At 34.9% G+C, this 16,507-nt stretch overlaps 2 protein-coding genes across 12 annotated transcripts in view; one reads left to right on the top strand and one right to left on the bottom strand.

The window, feature by feature from the left end:
• LOC136029437 (rho guanine nucleotide exchange factor 11-like) overlaps positions 1–16,507 on the top strand; it is a 349,966-nt gene that overhangs the window by 177,135 nt on the left and 156,324 nt on the right. The gene's annotated exons all lie outside the window — the stretch shown is intronic.
• On the bottom strand, positions 1,543–14,661 carry LOC136029438 (uncharacterized). The gene is made up of 2 exons (XM_065707836.1): positions 10,640–14,661; positions 1,543–1,678 (listed from the first exon to the last, which is right to left on the bottom strand). Exon 1 carries the CDS (start codon positions 14,036–14,038, stop codon positions 13,319–13,321), a length of 720 nt encoding a protein of 239 aa, XP_065563908.1. The 5' UTR covers positions 14,039–14,661; the 3' UTR covers positions 1,543–1,678; positions 10,640–13,318.

Below are 16,507 nucleotides of genomic sequence, written 5' to 3'. Positions count from 1 at the left end.
GCTGCGTGGGATAGCTCTGCTCTCATTATAAAATAGCATTTGTTCTGTGTAACAGAAATGTTTGGATATGTTTGCCAGCACAAAAGGAGAGAGGGGAGGATCACGGGTGCCACGAGGAAATTTGCCACGACTGTGGGCAAGTATTACCAGGAGCGTTGTTGTTTCCAAGATTTAAGTTGGTGTATTTCCCATTTTCTTTTTCTTTATGTTATTCAATATTTTCTTGCTTTCAGGGATGAAGGGGGCTTCAGATAAATGTAAATTAAGGTTTAGAGGGGGGGATAGAAATACTCTCTGATCTTCCTTCACCCACTGGACTTTTTTTGGACTGAATTGATGGTGATGCGGTGTGTTAGGCTTCCTCTGATTACAGAAAAGAATCTCTGCAGCATAAAAGAAGTGTTAAATGTGTCTACCGACGCAAATGATGGTAGGGGAGGGTCTCATGAGTATCACGAGGAGCTTTGTTTTTACTCATATTTAAATGGGTATATCTCTCATACATTTTTTCTCCTCGAACTCGAAGGTCGTCAACCAATCTAACAAGCCTAGTCACAAATTGCATTCCTGAAGCAAAATTAATCGAAACTTTAAAGAAAGAATATGAATTGTTAAATCCTTCGCCCTGGGATTGGAAAATTTCTGTAGAAGAGTTTAAACAGACTCTTCGAAACTATACAGGTCCATCCTCGTAATTTGTAGTTAGGTCTGTCTTCAGAGGGAGCTGCCTAAACAAGAATTTCAGGCCAAAATCATACCTTACATAAATGGGAGGCGCTGCCTTAAGTAGTGTTCATATGCAGGTTCAGGAAAACGTACATGTCTAAACATGGGTGTCTAGGCATGTACTTGCTTATGTGTGAACTTTAGCGAGACCTAGACGTGGGCGTCACTCTTGATGAAGGTACTGACGTGTTATCCCGACCACACTCAAGTTTTTGATCTGAGTAAAACTGATTTCTCTGTCTCCATTCGTAGATAATTAGCTTAGCCTGAGCAAGATAAATTACTATGCAGGTTTTTTAAATATTTAATAAATAGGATTGATAAGGTTTTTGTTACTAAATCATTATATTTTCATCAGACTCCTTGGTGGATACTTCACTTCACATACTTCTATACTTCACTTCTTGAGTGTGGTTGGGATAACACGCAAGTACCATAATATAGTGACAACAGAATTTCTGGTTAGAAGAATTTGAACTCTTTTGAAATCTGCAGCTTTTTCAGTCAAAGTACCAAATTTTATGTGTGAACGGGAACTGCCCATATATTCACGTCTAGATACATACGTGCCTAGGCATGCAAGTCCAAATAGAAACGCTCGTGAACGCAGCTTTGCGACAGCTGTGATTGATACTGTTTGTAGATGTCTCACACCTTGCGATTTTTTTGGGATCTTTGCCTGTAATGAATATCTCGTCTTCAGATGACCAATTGAGTAAAGAGATTGAAAGCCCTACAAAGCCAAACTCGAAAAATTTTCCTTCAGAAAAAAATATACTTCAGGAATTTTACCTTCAGAAAAAATAGCCCCTGGTCCTTTACATACACTTAGTTGGTACGATGATGGTGCCCATGCTGCATACTTTGTTGTAATGGAAATACGCTATTTTGATAACCAATCATGAAAATGCTTTCATTAGCCATTTTTCGTGTTTTCAGGCGGAAGCGCATGCTGTAAAATATTTGAAATGAGTTTTGTACAATTTGAGACAAGTTATAAAAAGAAGGTGCGGTTTGACTATTATCATAATGCACTTCCGTTGTCTGTTCCTTTTGTAGCCTTTTTTGTGGAATTGTAGTATCTAGTAACTTTTGAAATAATTGCCATACTTTGATCTTCTGTGATTATTATCGTCCCACAAGTTTTTTGGTTGTTCCACAAAATGTTATTATTTAACATAAAAATCAAACAATTTAACGTTAACATGTGGTTGTGTCCAACTTAAAAACAGGGAAGATTACGAATATGACCCAGCAGGGATATTCAAAACTTAAACGAGCAGAAAAATCTACTTACTAATTTCAGAGGGTAATCCTCCCTCCCCCCGCTACTGGGTACAGGCAGATTAACTGTAAGTGTTGTAACAGGACAAGTATTTGTGCTGTGGTCCAGCTAACATATAAGGTTAGGCAACCAGAGCTTAAATATCAACGTCACTGCGTAAAAACACAGGGGCGAACAGTTAGACATGTGCTATTATTGGAATTCATCTCACTTTTGGTTGGAAAAAAAAGTCTCTTGTAGTTCCTTAAAGATAAAGGTTGGGCTACGGATGAAGTCTTTAGGTCGAAACGCAAGTAAATCAGTTTGGACGTTAGGAGGTAACCATCCTTGCCTTATAAACCCCATCTCAATCCAAAAAACCTGCTTAAGTCTGTGCCAAGGAATATTTTATACTTAGGAATTGACCCCCCCCCCTCACGATCTCTTTTATCCCGGGAGATCAAAAGGATCTCCTGTGCAACTGGAAGTTTGTTTGCCTTAATACCTTATTCGCCTATATCCGTAATGCCTCTTGATTTCTAGATTGAAACGCAGACGCAATCCAAGTGTATCATTAGGAAATGTGTTTTACACAATAGAGATGGACACCCCCAACTGTTGGGCAATCTGGGTCGATTGGTCAAATTGATTTCCGATCTTATTTGTGCTTTTTTGACACTACATTTTAAAAGAGATTTTTCAGAAATAATGCCGGGAATACATTATCTTCACACATGTGGAGGAATTAAAAAGTAGGCTGCATACAAAAAAAAAAAAAAAAAAAAAAAAAAAAAAAAAAAAAAAAAAAAAAAACCACTGTAATCTAGTACTAAATGTCTGTAATCTGCCCCGTCCAAAACTTGTTGATGCGAGTTATTTTCAGCTTAAAAACGTGAATCTTTATGATTGACCAATTAGATTGAAGAATAAAAAAATTATATTTTTTTGAATTCGGATATGATGGAAGCTTGGAATTTATATATATATATATATATATATATATATATATATATATATATATATATATATATATATATATATATATATATATATATATATATATATATATATATATATCTGTGTCATTTATCTGACAGAAGGTAAAAAATAGCTGGGAATAAATTACTCTTGATAATGGATTTTCAAACCAATTTATTACCATTTTCTTATTCTCTGCTTCTGTAATAAAAATTTGACGTTACAACCAAGGGAAACTATGTATCATTCATAAGTCGTGGCTTTTTTTTCCATAGGTGTGTTATGGTGTGGCTTGTGTATAATACTGAAAGGATTTTTTTCTGTACAAAAGCACCAGGCTGCTACTGACTTGTTAAATAAGGTAGCACGAGTTATTCTTTTAATCAATAATGCAAGACAGATCTCTCTAAGAAGATTCCTTTAAATATTTTTCAAAATAAATTTTGCTGTTGAGACTAATTCATATAATGGTTACCATTCCTAAATAAGCTAGAAATGACAATTTCCTCTTACTTGCCACTTATTTTTAACGAGTTTTTCAATTTTTGGTTACTATGGGCCTTGGTTCGTTTTTTGCTAGGTTGCTGCTACCGCCGCAACCATGATCTAGCTACTTGGGATTGGGCAGATGGGAAGACCCGTTTAAGGGGTTGCGTGCAACATATTTTAAGAATTTGTACCTCTGGTGTTTTCTTCTTGCATTTATCAAGTTTTCTTTCTGATCTTCCGTCATTACATTGATGACACGCATGGTGTACACATAGTGGATTGACCTAGTACAAAGCCAGGCATTATCTTCAAGGTCAACAAGGATGTGATTTGATGGGCTTCCTTTTTTTTGAGAAATTAATTGAAAATCATGGACTACGCTTAAAGCAAATACGCCATCATGCAGAAATTCATTCCCACATTGAAAAGCACTAGCCTAAAAATGAACTTTTTTTCCAATTTTGGCATTGGACAAACTTGTTGTATAAAACCAGATTTGACTTCAGGCATTTTTCAGCGACACTATCACTACTTGTTGCTAACATTTATTGACACAAATCGTTTTGGGTGTCGCATAGACAAAAAATAAAAAATAAAAAATACACAGGTTGGGACCATAATGGGAAAGTATTTATGGGACTTGATTTCGTGGACCTTTGACATTAATTTCATTTTTATCAGCATGAGTTTCAAATCAATTATTTAACTAATGTTTTAAATGTGGGTTTTAAACCGTTAGTCTCAAATGGAGCTGAACTACTTGTTGGGCTTCATTCTAATGCCGTCAAGTTGCCATGTCATTTGGTGCAAACCCCTTTTATGTCAGTACCCGAAAAAGACGTTGCGCACTATCTGATGTAGTTGTGTAAAAATTTGGGCCTCTGGACTTTTCTCTGCGCCTGTATCTTGTTGTAGTTTGAACTAACTAATAGAGGCAAAGGCAAATTTTGGGGGCTTTGGTACCAGCCAGACCCGAAGTGTATTTAAAGAGTAGATTCATTTTATGAGACGTTTTGGGTCATAGCATATGTCACGCCTTCCAGACTTTTCGGGAGCTGCTTTTGTGTAGCATATTTTACCCCTTCTAGGCTTTCTAACTTTACTACTAGAAAAGAAAAAGTTCTGAGTTATATCAGAAGACCCGTTTTATTATTGAGAATTTACCACAAATAGCATATGCCCAGTATAGGTATAATATCAGCGAAAAAGAGATACTAGAATTTTGAACAGTCATTGTTATCTATTAATTGAAATAGTATGCCTAATTGCCAGCGTCCAAATCCACCGTATAGACCCTGAGACATATGTTTTTTCACGAAAACAGCAAAAACGTGTGCATTAAATGAAAATATCATTAAATTATGAACAAATTAGAAAATTTTAAAGTCATAGAATTATGGGGGAAGGGGTCTCCGAGTTTGTACTGTACATGGCGTGTCTTTAGATCAATGGAATTGCTTCAGTTTCTTGTTGGTATCACGGTTGAGAGCATATGAACTACTTTATTTTAGGTAAACCCTATCTAAACTGTAAATCACCGAAAACACCAGTAAGCTTTGAGTCACGATTCCTTTGAATGACAAAAAGCATAGACTGACACTTTTACCTTTGAACCACGTTCTACTTCCGAGTGGATGAGTCACACTGTTAAGGTGTGACTTGCAATGATTCAAGATGAAATTGGGAGATTGTCCATTTTTATTTGTTTTATCTATTGGTAAAGTCTCCTGCAATATTCTCCTCTACGCAACGGAAATGAATGGAAAGGGACGCCAAATCCTGTTGTCAACTTTTTCCAGATCTAATATACTATTGGCAAAGACTAGGATGTCCTATTTATGTCGTTTTTCATATTGGTTGGACAAATCCTCATGGACTGTGGATTCCTTCTTTTAACATGGTCCCCATATTGATTTATTTTCTTCCATCGTGATAGTATGGACAAATGAGGAGAGTGATGGTAAAAGATCGAGCTATTCTATTCGGAATCGGGAATACATTTTAAAGCTCAATTGCTCTTTTATTTTCGAGCAATTAATTTTTTTTTTACTCGGTCCTGCACGATAGGCCACTTGTGCATAGTTGCAGAAAAAAAAGGGTTTTGAGAATTAACAACTAACGCTTGTGACTTTTGCTTGTGCTTTTGCCAAGTTTCTTTCGCCTCAAACTCCTTTATTGTTATTTTAAGAAGCATTAATCAATTATTATAGATGTGCACACTATGTTTGTTTTAAAAGTACTTTATTGATTTGAATAAGCTGTTCATTAAAATTGAGTTGAAAAGTTAGCTCGTGGAACGTTGGCTTGGATTCAGCTCGTGGAAAGTCTCCTCGTATTATTACATGGAGCACACTTAGAAGATCATCGCTCTATTGAGTTCATGCTTATATAATATGAATAGCCGAAAATCGGCGTAGAATCTGTATTCATTCATTTTTGTCGTCTTGATAATTGGAGTGTTGTCAGTCTCCTCCAGGAATGCCAAAGTGCAACCATGATATGACCATCAGGGAAAGAAATTCCAGTCAGGAACTAACCCAAGTGGAACTAAGGCTGACCATTTGAATACTGGAATGGTTCCTGTACCCAGTACACTGGCAGACCCAGGGATCGGGGGGAGGGGCCCGGGTCCCTCCCAAGAGTTTTTCTGTCGCCCCATTATCCTTTTTTTACTCTTTTTAAAAATAAATTTGTCAATTTTGTCAATTATTAACACCTTTGTCACATTGGCCCCCCCTAGGTTTTGCTCATTGGCGTCCTTGTCACATTCTCCCCAAGTTTTGCTCTAAATCTGCCCCTATCTCAGTACAGTTATGATTGTTCTGGGTACAGGGTCATAACTGTAAATAACTTCTGAGAATATATTTGGTGGAAAACATAAGTAATGATCAAACCATTCAAATTCACCGTTTTTCTCTAACGATAAATTACGATTTGGACACGCAATACGGAATGATACAACCCTCCCCCTCCCCCCCCAGTTGTACAAGCGAAAAATTACACCGACCAAAATATATTTTCATGCAAATTTTTGTGGGAATTGGAAGTTTCATGCTTTGTTGTGGTTCAGACGTCCATATTGCAGTTTTAGCCCCGTAATTCTAATTATTGATTTGGGAAATACACAATTACTAACTGTGTTGTAAACCAAACGTCATTTATGAAATATCCACTTGCCACGTTTTGATTTGGGACTTCCTACTTTCAATGTTTGCCAAGTAATAAATAATCTCAGCTGATTATAGTGAGTCCTCGTGTCTATTAACATGTATTTACTAAGCCTTTGTTTGAACGGAATATTTGTATAATTGGGGGCTTATCTCCCTCGGACGTCACGGATCAGGTCCCCGCTGGTGCACATTTTATGCACATCTTCAAGTGTTTTGATTAAAATGGATGTATAGAAACTTTGATCCGAATTCAGGTGGTGGGACCATTTGACTTGGGTACAACCGTCGATTTTTTCCTCAATTAAATAAAAAAAACAAGTTTTTTTAAACTGAAAGTAAGAAGCGATAATAAAAATTAAAACGAACAGAAATTACTCCGTATATGAAAGAGGCTGTTCCCTCCTCAATGCCCCGCTTTTTGTGCTAAAGTTTGACTCTTTCTCTCAACTCTACTCTTTAAAACAGTGAAAAACTTTAGCGTAAAGAGCGGGGCGTTGAAGTGGGAACAGCCTTATTTATTTATTTTTATGGCTAAATGGCTTTCTCATAGTTTTGATCGGACGGTTTTGAGAAAAAAGGAGCGGGGGAGTAGGCCTAGTTACCCTCCAATTTTTTGGTTATTTAAAAAGACAACTAGAACTTTAGTTTTTCACGAACATTAAAATTCAGCATTAAAATGCGATTCTTTTGATGTAACTATTGTTATGAAAATTCCGTTTTTTAGAGTTTCGGTTACTATTGAGCCGGGTCGCTCCTTACTACAGTTCGCGATTTGATTCCTTGAAGGGGCACTAAAAAATTAATTCTTGATGTAATAATCCCTCTCCCAAGTTTCTACGTTAATCTGTTTTATATGATGAAATCGGGGGGAAAAGGACGTGGGAGGTATAATGCTCTTTACCAAGTAAAGACTCATCGCTCTCTACTGTTTTATTGACTATCATAAAATTGCTCTTTTTTCTTTTGATCACTAAAATTTGAGACACTTTGACCCCTTAAATCTATGTCTGTCCCTTATTTTACACAGCCCAACGTTTGGGCATTGGTTAGCAGAGACTAAATAGTTTCTAAAGTCTCTTAATCTTAATATTATTAACAGAACGATAAAAAGAGCATTTTTAATGATTTTGAGCTACAAATTTTTTTTACATTTTTATTGGTAACATATTGAAATAAGTATAACAATATTGTGATTATTAAAAAAAAAAAAATATGTTGTAATGAAATATACCAAAACTTGATAGTATAAATTTGTAGAAATCAGATTATGGAAACTACGACAAAGAATTATGAAAAGGTGGCCGCGCGGAACGCATTACATTAAATACTTAACATAACCTAACCCCTAACCACCTCTATATATATTAAATATTTAATTAATTATACATACATCGTAGTTTCTCTCACTCAAAGTAAGCAAACCATAACCGATCCCAGAGAGGCAAGCCGCTTTATGTCAGATCTTATACAGCGTAATTCTTGAGTGTGTTTCGTTTAACAGACAAGTACCGTTATTTAAGGAATTCTACTAGAAGATTTGATAACAAGCATTGCGAAACTCACCTACTTTCGTTTGTTCCTGGGAATACATTTTATTTTTGTCAGTTTCCCGCCATTCTTTGCCTGCACTTCTTTTTCTTAAAAGTCGAATATATATATATTAAAATGACACTACAATTTTTAATTTCCGTTCGAATGAGTTCTTTCTAAGGACATTAAAGTTCTAGTGCCCTTTTAGAGCTACTCTTTATAGCTATAGTTATTGGAGGACAGATAGTCCCACTCCCACGGCCCCTTTTCTCGAAGGCGTCTGACCAAAATTATGAACTCGTCATTTTGTTCAGCATAATTGAAAGGTCCAATAACTATACCTTTGGAGATAACATGACCCCCCAAAGCCCCTGGAGAAAGGTCTTGAAGTTAGGAAATTTACCCATTGTCACATATTCTTATTGAAAAGTATGCATACATTTTTTGGTTTGGGAGGGGGGGAGAATTTTCCACGGAGAGGGAAGTTTCTGAGTGCGAAATTTTATACGAGAGAATTTTCTTAAGTCCCTAAGCGAAATTCTTATTATTTGTCTTACTTTCTCTTTGCTGACTCAATTTTATGTATGGATATGTTAAGGGTAATTGTCCGGGGTAAACTCTCATCGGTATTGAATTGTCTAGAGGGTCTTTCTGTGGGGAGGGGGCATTTTTCAGCGGATGGGGGAGACATGTTTCCTCGCATCATTTAAAAAACGATCAGAAATTAAATAGAAAAAACAAGTTTTTTTAACTGAAAGTAAGGAAGAACATTCAAAAGCTAAAACGAACTGAAATTATCATGTATATGAGGAGGGTTGTCCCCTCCTCACTACCTTGCTCTTTACAGCAAAGTTTGACTTTTTGTCCTAATTGTTTAAGAATGACACCTGATACGCAGGGGCGTATCAGGTGTCATTCTTAAACAATTAGGACAAAAAGTCAAACTTTGCTTTGAATCTTTTCAAAAAATTACTAAAAAATTTGCGGGAAGAGCAATGCAATGAGGAGGGGGCAACCCCCCTCATATACGTGATAATTTCTATTCGTTTTAAGTTCGAATTTTGATTCTTACTTTCAGTTGAAAAAATAGCGACGAAGACCATACTGCCTTTCCATAACAAACAAATACAAAGTTGAAACAATAGGGAAAATCTTTTCAAGACAGTGGAAATCAATTCTGTGAATATTTCGGCCCTATGTCCAAGGGCCGTCTTCAGCACAATACGAGAAAGAGAGAGAGAAAAAAATTTTATATATAAATAAACTTACATTAAAATGCGAAAATTAAAACTAATAAAGTTAAAGAATTTTTAATGTAAGTTTATATATATACATATTTTTTGTCTCTCTCTTTCTCTTATTGTGCTGAAGACGGCCCTTGGACATAGGGCCGAAATACTCACAGAATTGATTTCCACTGTCTTGAAAAGATTTTCCCTATTGTTTCAACTTTGTATTTGTTAGTTGAAAAAGTGTTTTTTTTCTAATTTAGTTCTATTCAATTCTAAGTAGGGAAGGTTAAATAACTGTGTCGAAGCTAGGGGTTACTAGAAAAGGTAGGATCTAAATGTTATTGGAATTTCCTTTTCTCGAAAATTTCGGCTTGTCAATTACTTCTAAAACTTAAAGTTTAAAAAAATCAAATAAAAAGGCGGAATTCCCCTCTCCTCTGTAATTGATATTTTTACGAGTCTCATTATTATACTACATATGAATAACCAATTTTTGGTGATTTTTAAGTTGTCCCCCTCCCTACCAAGAAACTAATTCCGACGCACATGTTTATTGGCAGATTTTTGAACTGATTATCTAATCTTATGGAGAGGATATCTTCATAGGAATTATTTTGTTTTCATCTTATTTCGGAAAAAACCTATGAGAAACAACTATAATGGTACTAACTTGCTTGGTATGAAGTAAATTAAAGTTCATTTGCATCAATTTAACTTTGGTAGATATATTTTTAATCTCTAATAATCATGTGTTGAATTTTTGTTCATTATATCATTTCGCGGTTTAGAACCGCGATTTTCGAACAGTTGATTGTTGTGTTTTTTTTTTTTTTTTTTTTTTTTTTTTTTTTTTTTTTTTTTTTTTTTTTTTTTTTTTTTTTTTTTTACAGTCGCCCTAGCTCTATCTGCTTTTTTTGTAGTATCAATATATTTTTTAATTAACCTTTAAATTCCCTTTTCCAATTCACAAAGATTATAATTTAAAAATAGTTTGTAAGACGGCTCATATAGATGAAAGCAAATAGAAAATTTGCATTAGGAGAAATTTATAATTTTTTTATGAACTCGTTTTTTCAGAATGAATATCAGCAATGTGTTGAATTTCTAATGAAAAGATAATGTTGAGCAATGTTTGTCTCTTAGGTCTGCTTGCTCCTATTTGCCGTTAGGTCCTTAATATTTTTCTTGCCCTTATATGACCATGCATTCCTTGGTTACTTCCTCTTATCTTACTCAGCCTGATTACGTACCTAGTTTAGGAATGAGCGTTGTCTCTCAATCACAGATTAACACGTGATTGTTACGTGATTCGTGCTTTCGGCACTTCTTGGAGAAATTTGATTATTTTTCCTGAATTCTCCCACCACTGACACTGACTTTTTTCTGTGAAGTCCATCCAATTTATCTAGTGTGGATGTTTTTGCGGTTTCCCCAAAAACCATTGCTCCTTGCCAAACATCCGCTCGAAAATGAGCGGCCACCTATTTCCAACAGTTTCCAAAGAGATACACTTCTAGTAAAAGCCTACGTAGCCTTGTTTTTAGATTGATCACTTTTTGTTCTCTAATGTGCTGATTAAAGCCTAGGTCCTTCAACTATTCTGTGTTGGCATATCTCTGATGTGAGATAAAAATAGGATTTATCAGTGAGCATTGATTTAAGTGTCACCTCAAATTTCTGTTATTGTTGAATATTTTGTTGGATAGCCCAGTTTTGTGCTACTTAAAGTCTACTTACTGTTTGGTGTATCGCCTTGGCTGCAAGGTCAACAAGTCGTTGGCGTGTTTCTAACATCTTCTTGCTTCTTTGAAGCACTATCTAAAACTAGAAAAGGATTATTTAATGGTTTTATTTTTAACTAATGAAATTTCAATAAACGGATACTTCTGGTGAAATTTTTTTTCTACTTTAGAGTTGTGGACTCTTGAATACTTGTTGTGCTTTGATTTCGTATCTTCAAAATATGAAAATATTTTGAAAAAATATTTGAAAAAATAGTGTGACATTTGAGAAATAGTTTGAAAAAATAGTGTGTACAGCTTTTTGAGATTGAATAGCAGGTGGAAATTCAGTTGATTTCGTTTTGAGCTTGGCAGAAATCACAGGAATAACTGTTTAAATCAATTTATCTAAGCTGGAGGAGCAACGATAAAAAGAAAAAGAATGCTCAATATTGGAACGAAGCTAAAATTTGTTAATTAATTGATGGGATTGGCACTGCCTATTTATCACGCCTAGAATCGTGTGTCTGTTTCCGAGCCAAGATCTGAAAAACAGTTATCGATTGCTTAACCAGGAATGTGTATTGAATTTGAATCTCCTTACAACTTTATTCTGGTGTTTTTCGGATTATTTTTAAGATAAGTCATGTTTACGAAGAAGAGAAGTCCTTTTCTAGGGGACGATTTGAGTCCCCCGAATAGTTTCCGACCGGATTTTTTAGCATCGTCCAACTTTTTAAGTAAATCCCCTAGTCCTGGAAGAAGTAAATCCCCAGCTCCGGGGTTTGGGCATGGTGAAAATCGAATCAGCACAATGTTTCGACGAAAAAAATCACCCAACGATGCCTATCAAAGAAATTCAATTGCGGCCCTTGTAGAAGAAACTGGGTTAGCGGTGGCACTTCCCAAGGTTGTTTTTAACCTCGGTACTCCTCCACTAGATGTCCGTGTTAAGTGCCTTAGTTCTCCGGAAAGCAGTGACAACTCCGGCGACGAATCCTCTAGGTAAGTGAGCGACGTGGTATATCACTTGTACTTCAAATAAAGTTTTACATTTCATGTTTGTTTTATTGTTTTTACAAATTTTTTCGATTTTTTGTTAATGGTTATAGCCTATGAGTACAATAAATACATAGTTAGGGCATCCTTATATTGAGTTTTATTTATTTATTTTATTTAAGAATTAACGACGCTTCTTGACTACTAAGGTCCCTGCGTCGGCCCTACAGTGCATTCCTGCAGCGTGATTCGATCTCTGGGTCCCGTATTACCAAGCTAAGGTCAAATCCACTGCGCTACCACAGGACTATATTGAGTTTTATATATTGGGATAAGTGAATTTTGAATTCATCCAATTCACTTTGAATAAACAATTACCTTCTATTCCCTCCCTCTTTTTTACGATTCTGTCCACTATCCTCTCTTATCCTTTTTAATTACATCATATATCAGACGCTGGAAAAAGTCTTCGGTCCTTTCTTACCTGGATACAATAAAGAACGACCCAAGGGAGATCAGACAACAGAGTCGCTCAAATATCATACCCAATATAACGCCATATTGTATACGGAGATGTAGTTTTTGTTAAAATTGTTTGTTATTTTTAACACATGTTTTATTATTTACATAAACACGAATATGTCGCTAGCAGTGAAAAAAAAAGAGAGCACGTCAATGCTACCCATGTTAAAAAGGGATATTGTTTGTTGTTCAAGCCCAGGGACTATAAGTTCGCTATATGAATTTTTCGACCCTGACGTCCAGTGGTGTACTTTTTGTTTCGATCCGACACTGTTTTGCAAGGGTTTCATGCTATTTTTCGAAACCTTCCATGAATTTGTTTTCGAAATAACATTTAATGATAATAGTTACCATTCCTAATTTAGCTACAAATAGTAAATTTTTCCATACTGGCCAGTTTTTAAAGCGGACTTTCTTATTGCTGGGTTTTATTAACAAGTTTTATGAAATTTTTGTCTTGAAAATGGCGTTGCGTCGAAACAAAAAAATACATGATTGGAACTGCCATTGCCAAAAAACTGTATTTCGCCTAAACGATAAAATTTTCAGTAAAAAAAAAAAAAAAAAAAAAAAAAAAAAAAAAAAATCATGCCGTGAATCCGTCGCCACAGCAAAACGGTGATGTTGCTCTCCTTAAAAATTTAAGGATTGAAGTTCAAGCCAAGCTGTGGCAATGTAGGATTTAGTTTAAACACACACAATGGATAATATAAGTGTTAGTGTGCATAGTACAAGTACTGTACCCCCCACTTTAAGACTTGACGCGGAGGATGGGCAAGGTAGTTCAAACACGCCTTTAATGCTATCAGTGAATTTGATTTTAAGTTCAGGCTGATCCGCAACATCTCTTCCTGACCTGTCGTAACATCCAAGAATCTCTTCATTACCCGCAAAGTTTAGACCCAATTTTTCCCAAATACTATCCTGTGCTCTGATTATAACGCCAATTCTTAAACCCTCTGTTGGATGGTCTCTTATCCTTAGCTTATAGGTAGCTCTCCTGTCTTGAACCATATTTTTCCAAGGGAAGTCAATTGAGCAGAGTATAAATGGTGGTCTCCTTTTCCCCTTTCCAATTTCAACAATTATTTGATCATCTTTGCCATAGTAAATGAAATATCGACGTTTAAAATCGATATAAAACCGATCTGCGTATTCGATATACGGAGCATTGATAGTAAAAGAAACATGAAACTCTCTTGAATCTTCATAGTCCTCTTCTACCTCAAGGGCTAGGAAAAGGCTCTCCCCTTCTTCAGGGTTTTCAAATATGCCACATTGGTATGACTCTTTGATAGGAAACCGACGACGGCCTTCAGTTGCATCTGTGTATAATAGAAGTATGAATACAGTTAACAATAAAAATTTCATAAATCTTGTTACCAGGTTTGTAACGTCAGGAGTCATATAACTGACAAAATGGCGGAACAAAATACTTAAGAACTGAAATGAAATAAAATTTTTTTACACTTTCAGGTATTTTTCTAGTTTAAATTCTAAAAGTAGAATTGTTGCTTAGACACTAATAATATTTTTGCATTTTATGTAGTAGATTTAAAGATTTTGAACCAAGAAATAAAATACAATGAAATCTATTTAAAGTTTCCTGATATTTTTTCTAGTTTCAATTCAAATGGTAGAATTATTGCTAAAATAGTATAAACATTTTTGAATTTTATATATTTTTTTTTAGAGATTTGTAACTGAGGTGATTTTTGCGTAGTATTATTTCAGTTGAATCACTCAATAACAAAGTAACTATTGTCTAATAGTAACAGGTATATACGTCTGACATAGAGTCTAGATTTTTCCTTAGTTTTCTATTTACGGTTTCCTTTTCTTTTTTTTTTCTTTTTCTTTTTTTATTAGACACCTATTGCATAAATTCGTTATATACTGCGCGGATGACATCATTATAGTCAGGGTTTACTTTTTATATCATTTATAATTACAACCTATAGATATATAGTCATTTATCATCATATAGGAAAAAATGTAATTTTTCGTAAAAATTCGACTTTCTGTAAAAAAAATTTTTATTATTATTACCAAAGATTTTTATTATTATTACAGATGTAGCAATTTTCTTTCAAACGAACCCTTAAACAATTCTCTATAATGTTCCAGTGTCCTGCTATTGCAGTGCCTTCTGATGCAGAATTACGTGGTTTTAGCCACTTTTCTTGTGTTTCAAGCCAATGGATTTTCCTTATTGTTTAAGTCAAGGGACTAAGTTTTCTAAGGCGGTTCCAAAGGTTTACTTTATGTTTCGATCTAGCGCTGTTTTTAGGGGGTTCAGGCTATATTTTGTTTTGTTACAATGGGACGTGTTCGTCTTTTACTCGGTTATAGCTACTGCTGCAGCCACGATTAGACTCCATATCAATCTGTATTATAACAACCAGGACCATATCAACTGTTAGTTATTTTGTCATGAAAATTTAGTTAATAGTTCACAAACACCAAAAACAATTATACTGATGAACTGATAGTTCAGTTCCGTTTTGTACTAAAAGTGAAAGAAAAAAAAGAACACATCAGTGCTACCCGTGCAAAAAAAGTGATTGTCCTTGTTTTTTCAACCCAGGGGGATGTAAATTTGCCGCACAGGGTTTTGTCCATGATGGTTCCAGTGATGAATTTTTTGTTTCAATCAAACTCCATGGGGGGGGGCTATCAGACTATTTTAGAATTTTCATTAAATTTGTTTTCAAATTTTAAATTTTACTTGTTTTTTTTTATTTTTCAAATTTCATTTGTTTTCAAATTTTACTATTAAGAGTAATTTGGATGATGGTTAGCATTCCTGAACCAGCTAGAAATATAATTTTTATTACTTGCTAGTTTGATTTAAATGCGTTTTTTTTTTTTTTTTCTATGGACCGTGGCTCGTCCTTTACTAGGTTGCAGCAAGATGATGAATGGCGTCATAGTCGTACCTTGCAACCATTAATGATGTTACAATAAAACTGTATGCTGACGACAGTTGCAACCGGGGTTTGTTCTTTAGGGGTTTGCCAAAAAAAGAGCGTCTTTCCAAAAAGATATGCTGGTTTCTCTGACTTGAAAACGACTAACTTTAACAATTGGACCTCAATTTCTTTTTGTTACCAAGGAGCGAAGCCATATATTGAAGTCACATGACTTTACATAGGCAGTGCTAGGAAAATGATAAAGTTTGATAGGAAGATGCATATATTATGCTTTCAGTTGTTTTTCCTACGGAAGATATTGTATTTCAGAGAGTATATGATTTTTTCGAAAAGTACAGATCCCGCCCCTTGATATGCGGCAACCCATTTTTAACTATTGTCAGTAGTTTGACGCAAATGCATTATATTTTTCACTGTTTTCTTTACTAATTTTACAAAACTTTCTTGTAGAAAGAAAAAGCTGTGAAATTTTCGAGTACTGAAACATAGCTCCTTTTTTATTACACAAAATATTTATTACATTTCTTTTTAAGCTTCGTTTCAATCAAGCAGTTCGGGGTAACGAACTGTAAGTAAGAAGTTACTCGGTTCAAAATTTACCGAAACTCTAGAAAACGGAATTTCGATGTCAATATACAGGTCAAAAGAACTGGCTTATTATGCTGATCCCAAATATATAATATCATCAAAATTAGTGTTACAGTTTAGTGTTTCTAAACCTACAAGCCTGAGAAAATTTGCGTGATTTTCAAAAAATAGGGAAACGCCCCCTAAAGGGGAACTACATACCAAAGAATCTTAATTAAAATTGCACCATCAGATTCAGCCTATCAGAGAACCCTTCTGTAGAAGTTTCAAGCTCCTATATACAAAAATGCGGAATTTTGTATTTTTTCCCGAAAGAAGATGACGGTTACGTTTTTATTTTAAAAAAATTCAGTTT

This window comes from Artemia franciscana, chromosome 7 (genome assembly GCF_032884065.1).
Source record: "Artemia franciscana chromosome 7, ASM3288406v1, whole genome shotgun sequence".
Taxonomy (NCBI): domain Eukaryota; kingdom Metazoa; phylum Arthropoda; class Branchiopoda; order Anostraca; family Artemiidae; genus Artemia; species Artemia franciscana.
This window is presented reverse-complemented; position numbering and strand designations above follow the sequence as displayed.

Bases quoted from the DNA above. Each gene is read 5' to 3' on its own strand.
- LOC136029438 (XM_065707836.1), bottom strand. From the start codon at position 14,038: ATGACTCCTGACGTTACAAACCTGGTAACAAGATTTATGAAATTTTTA.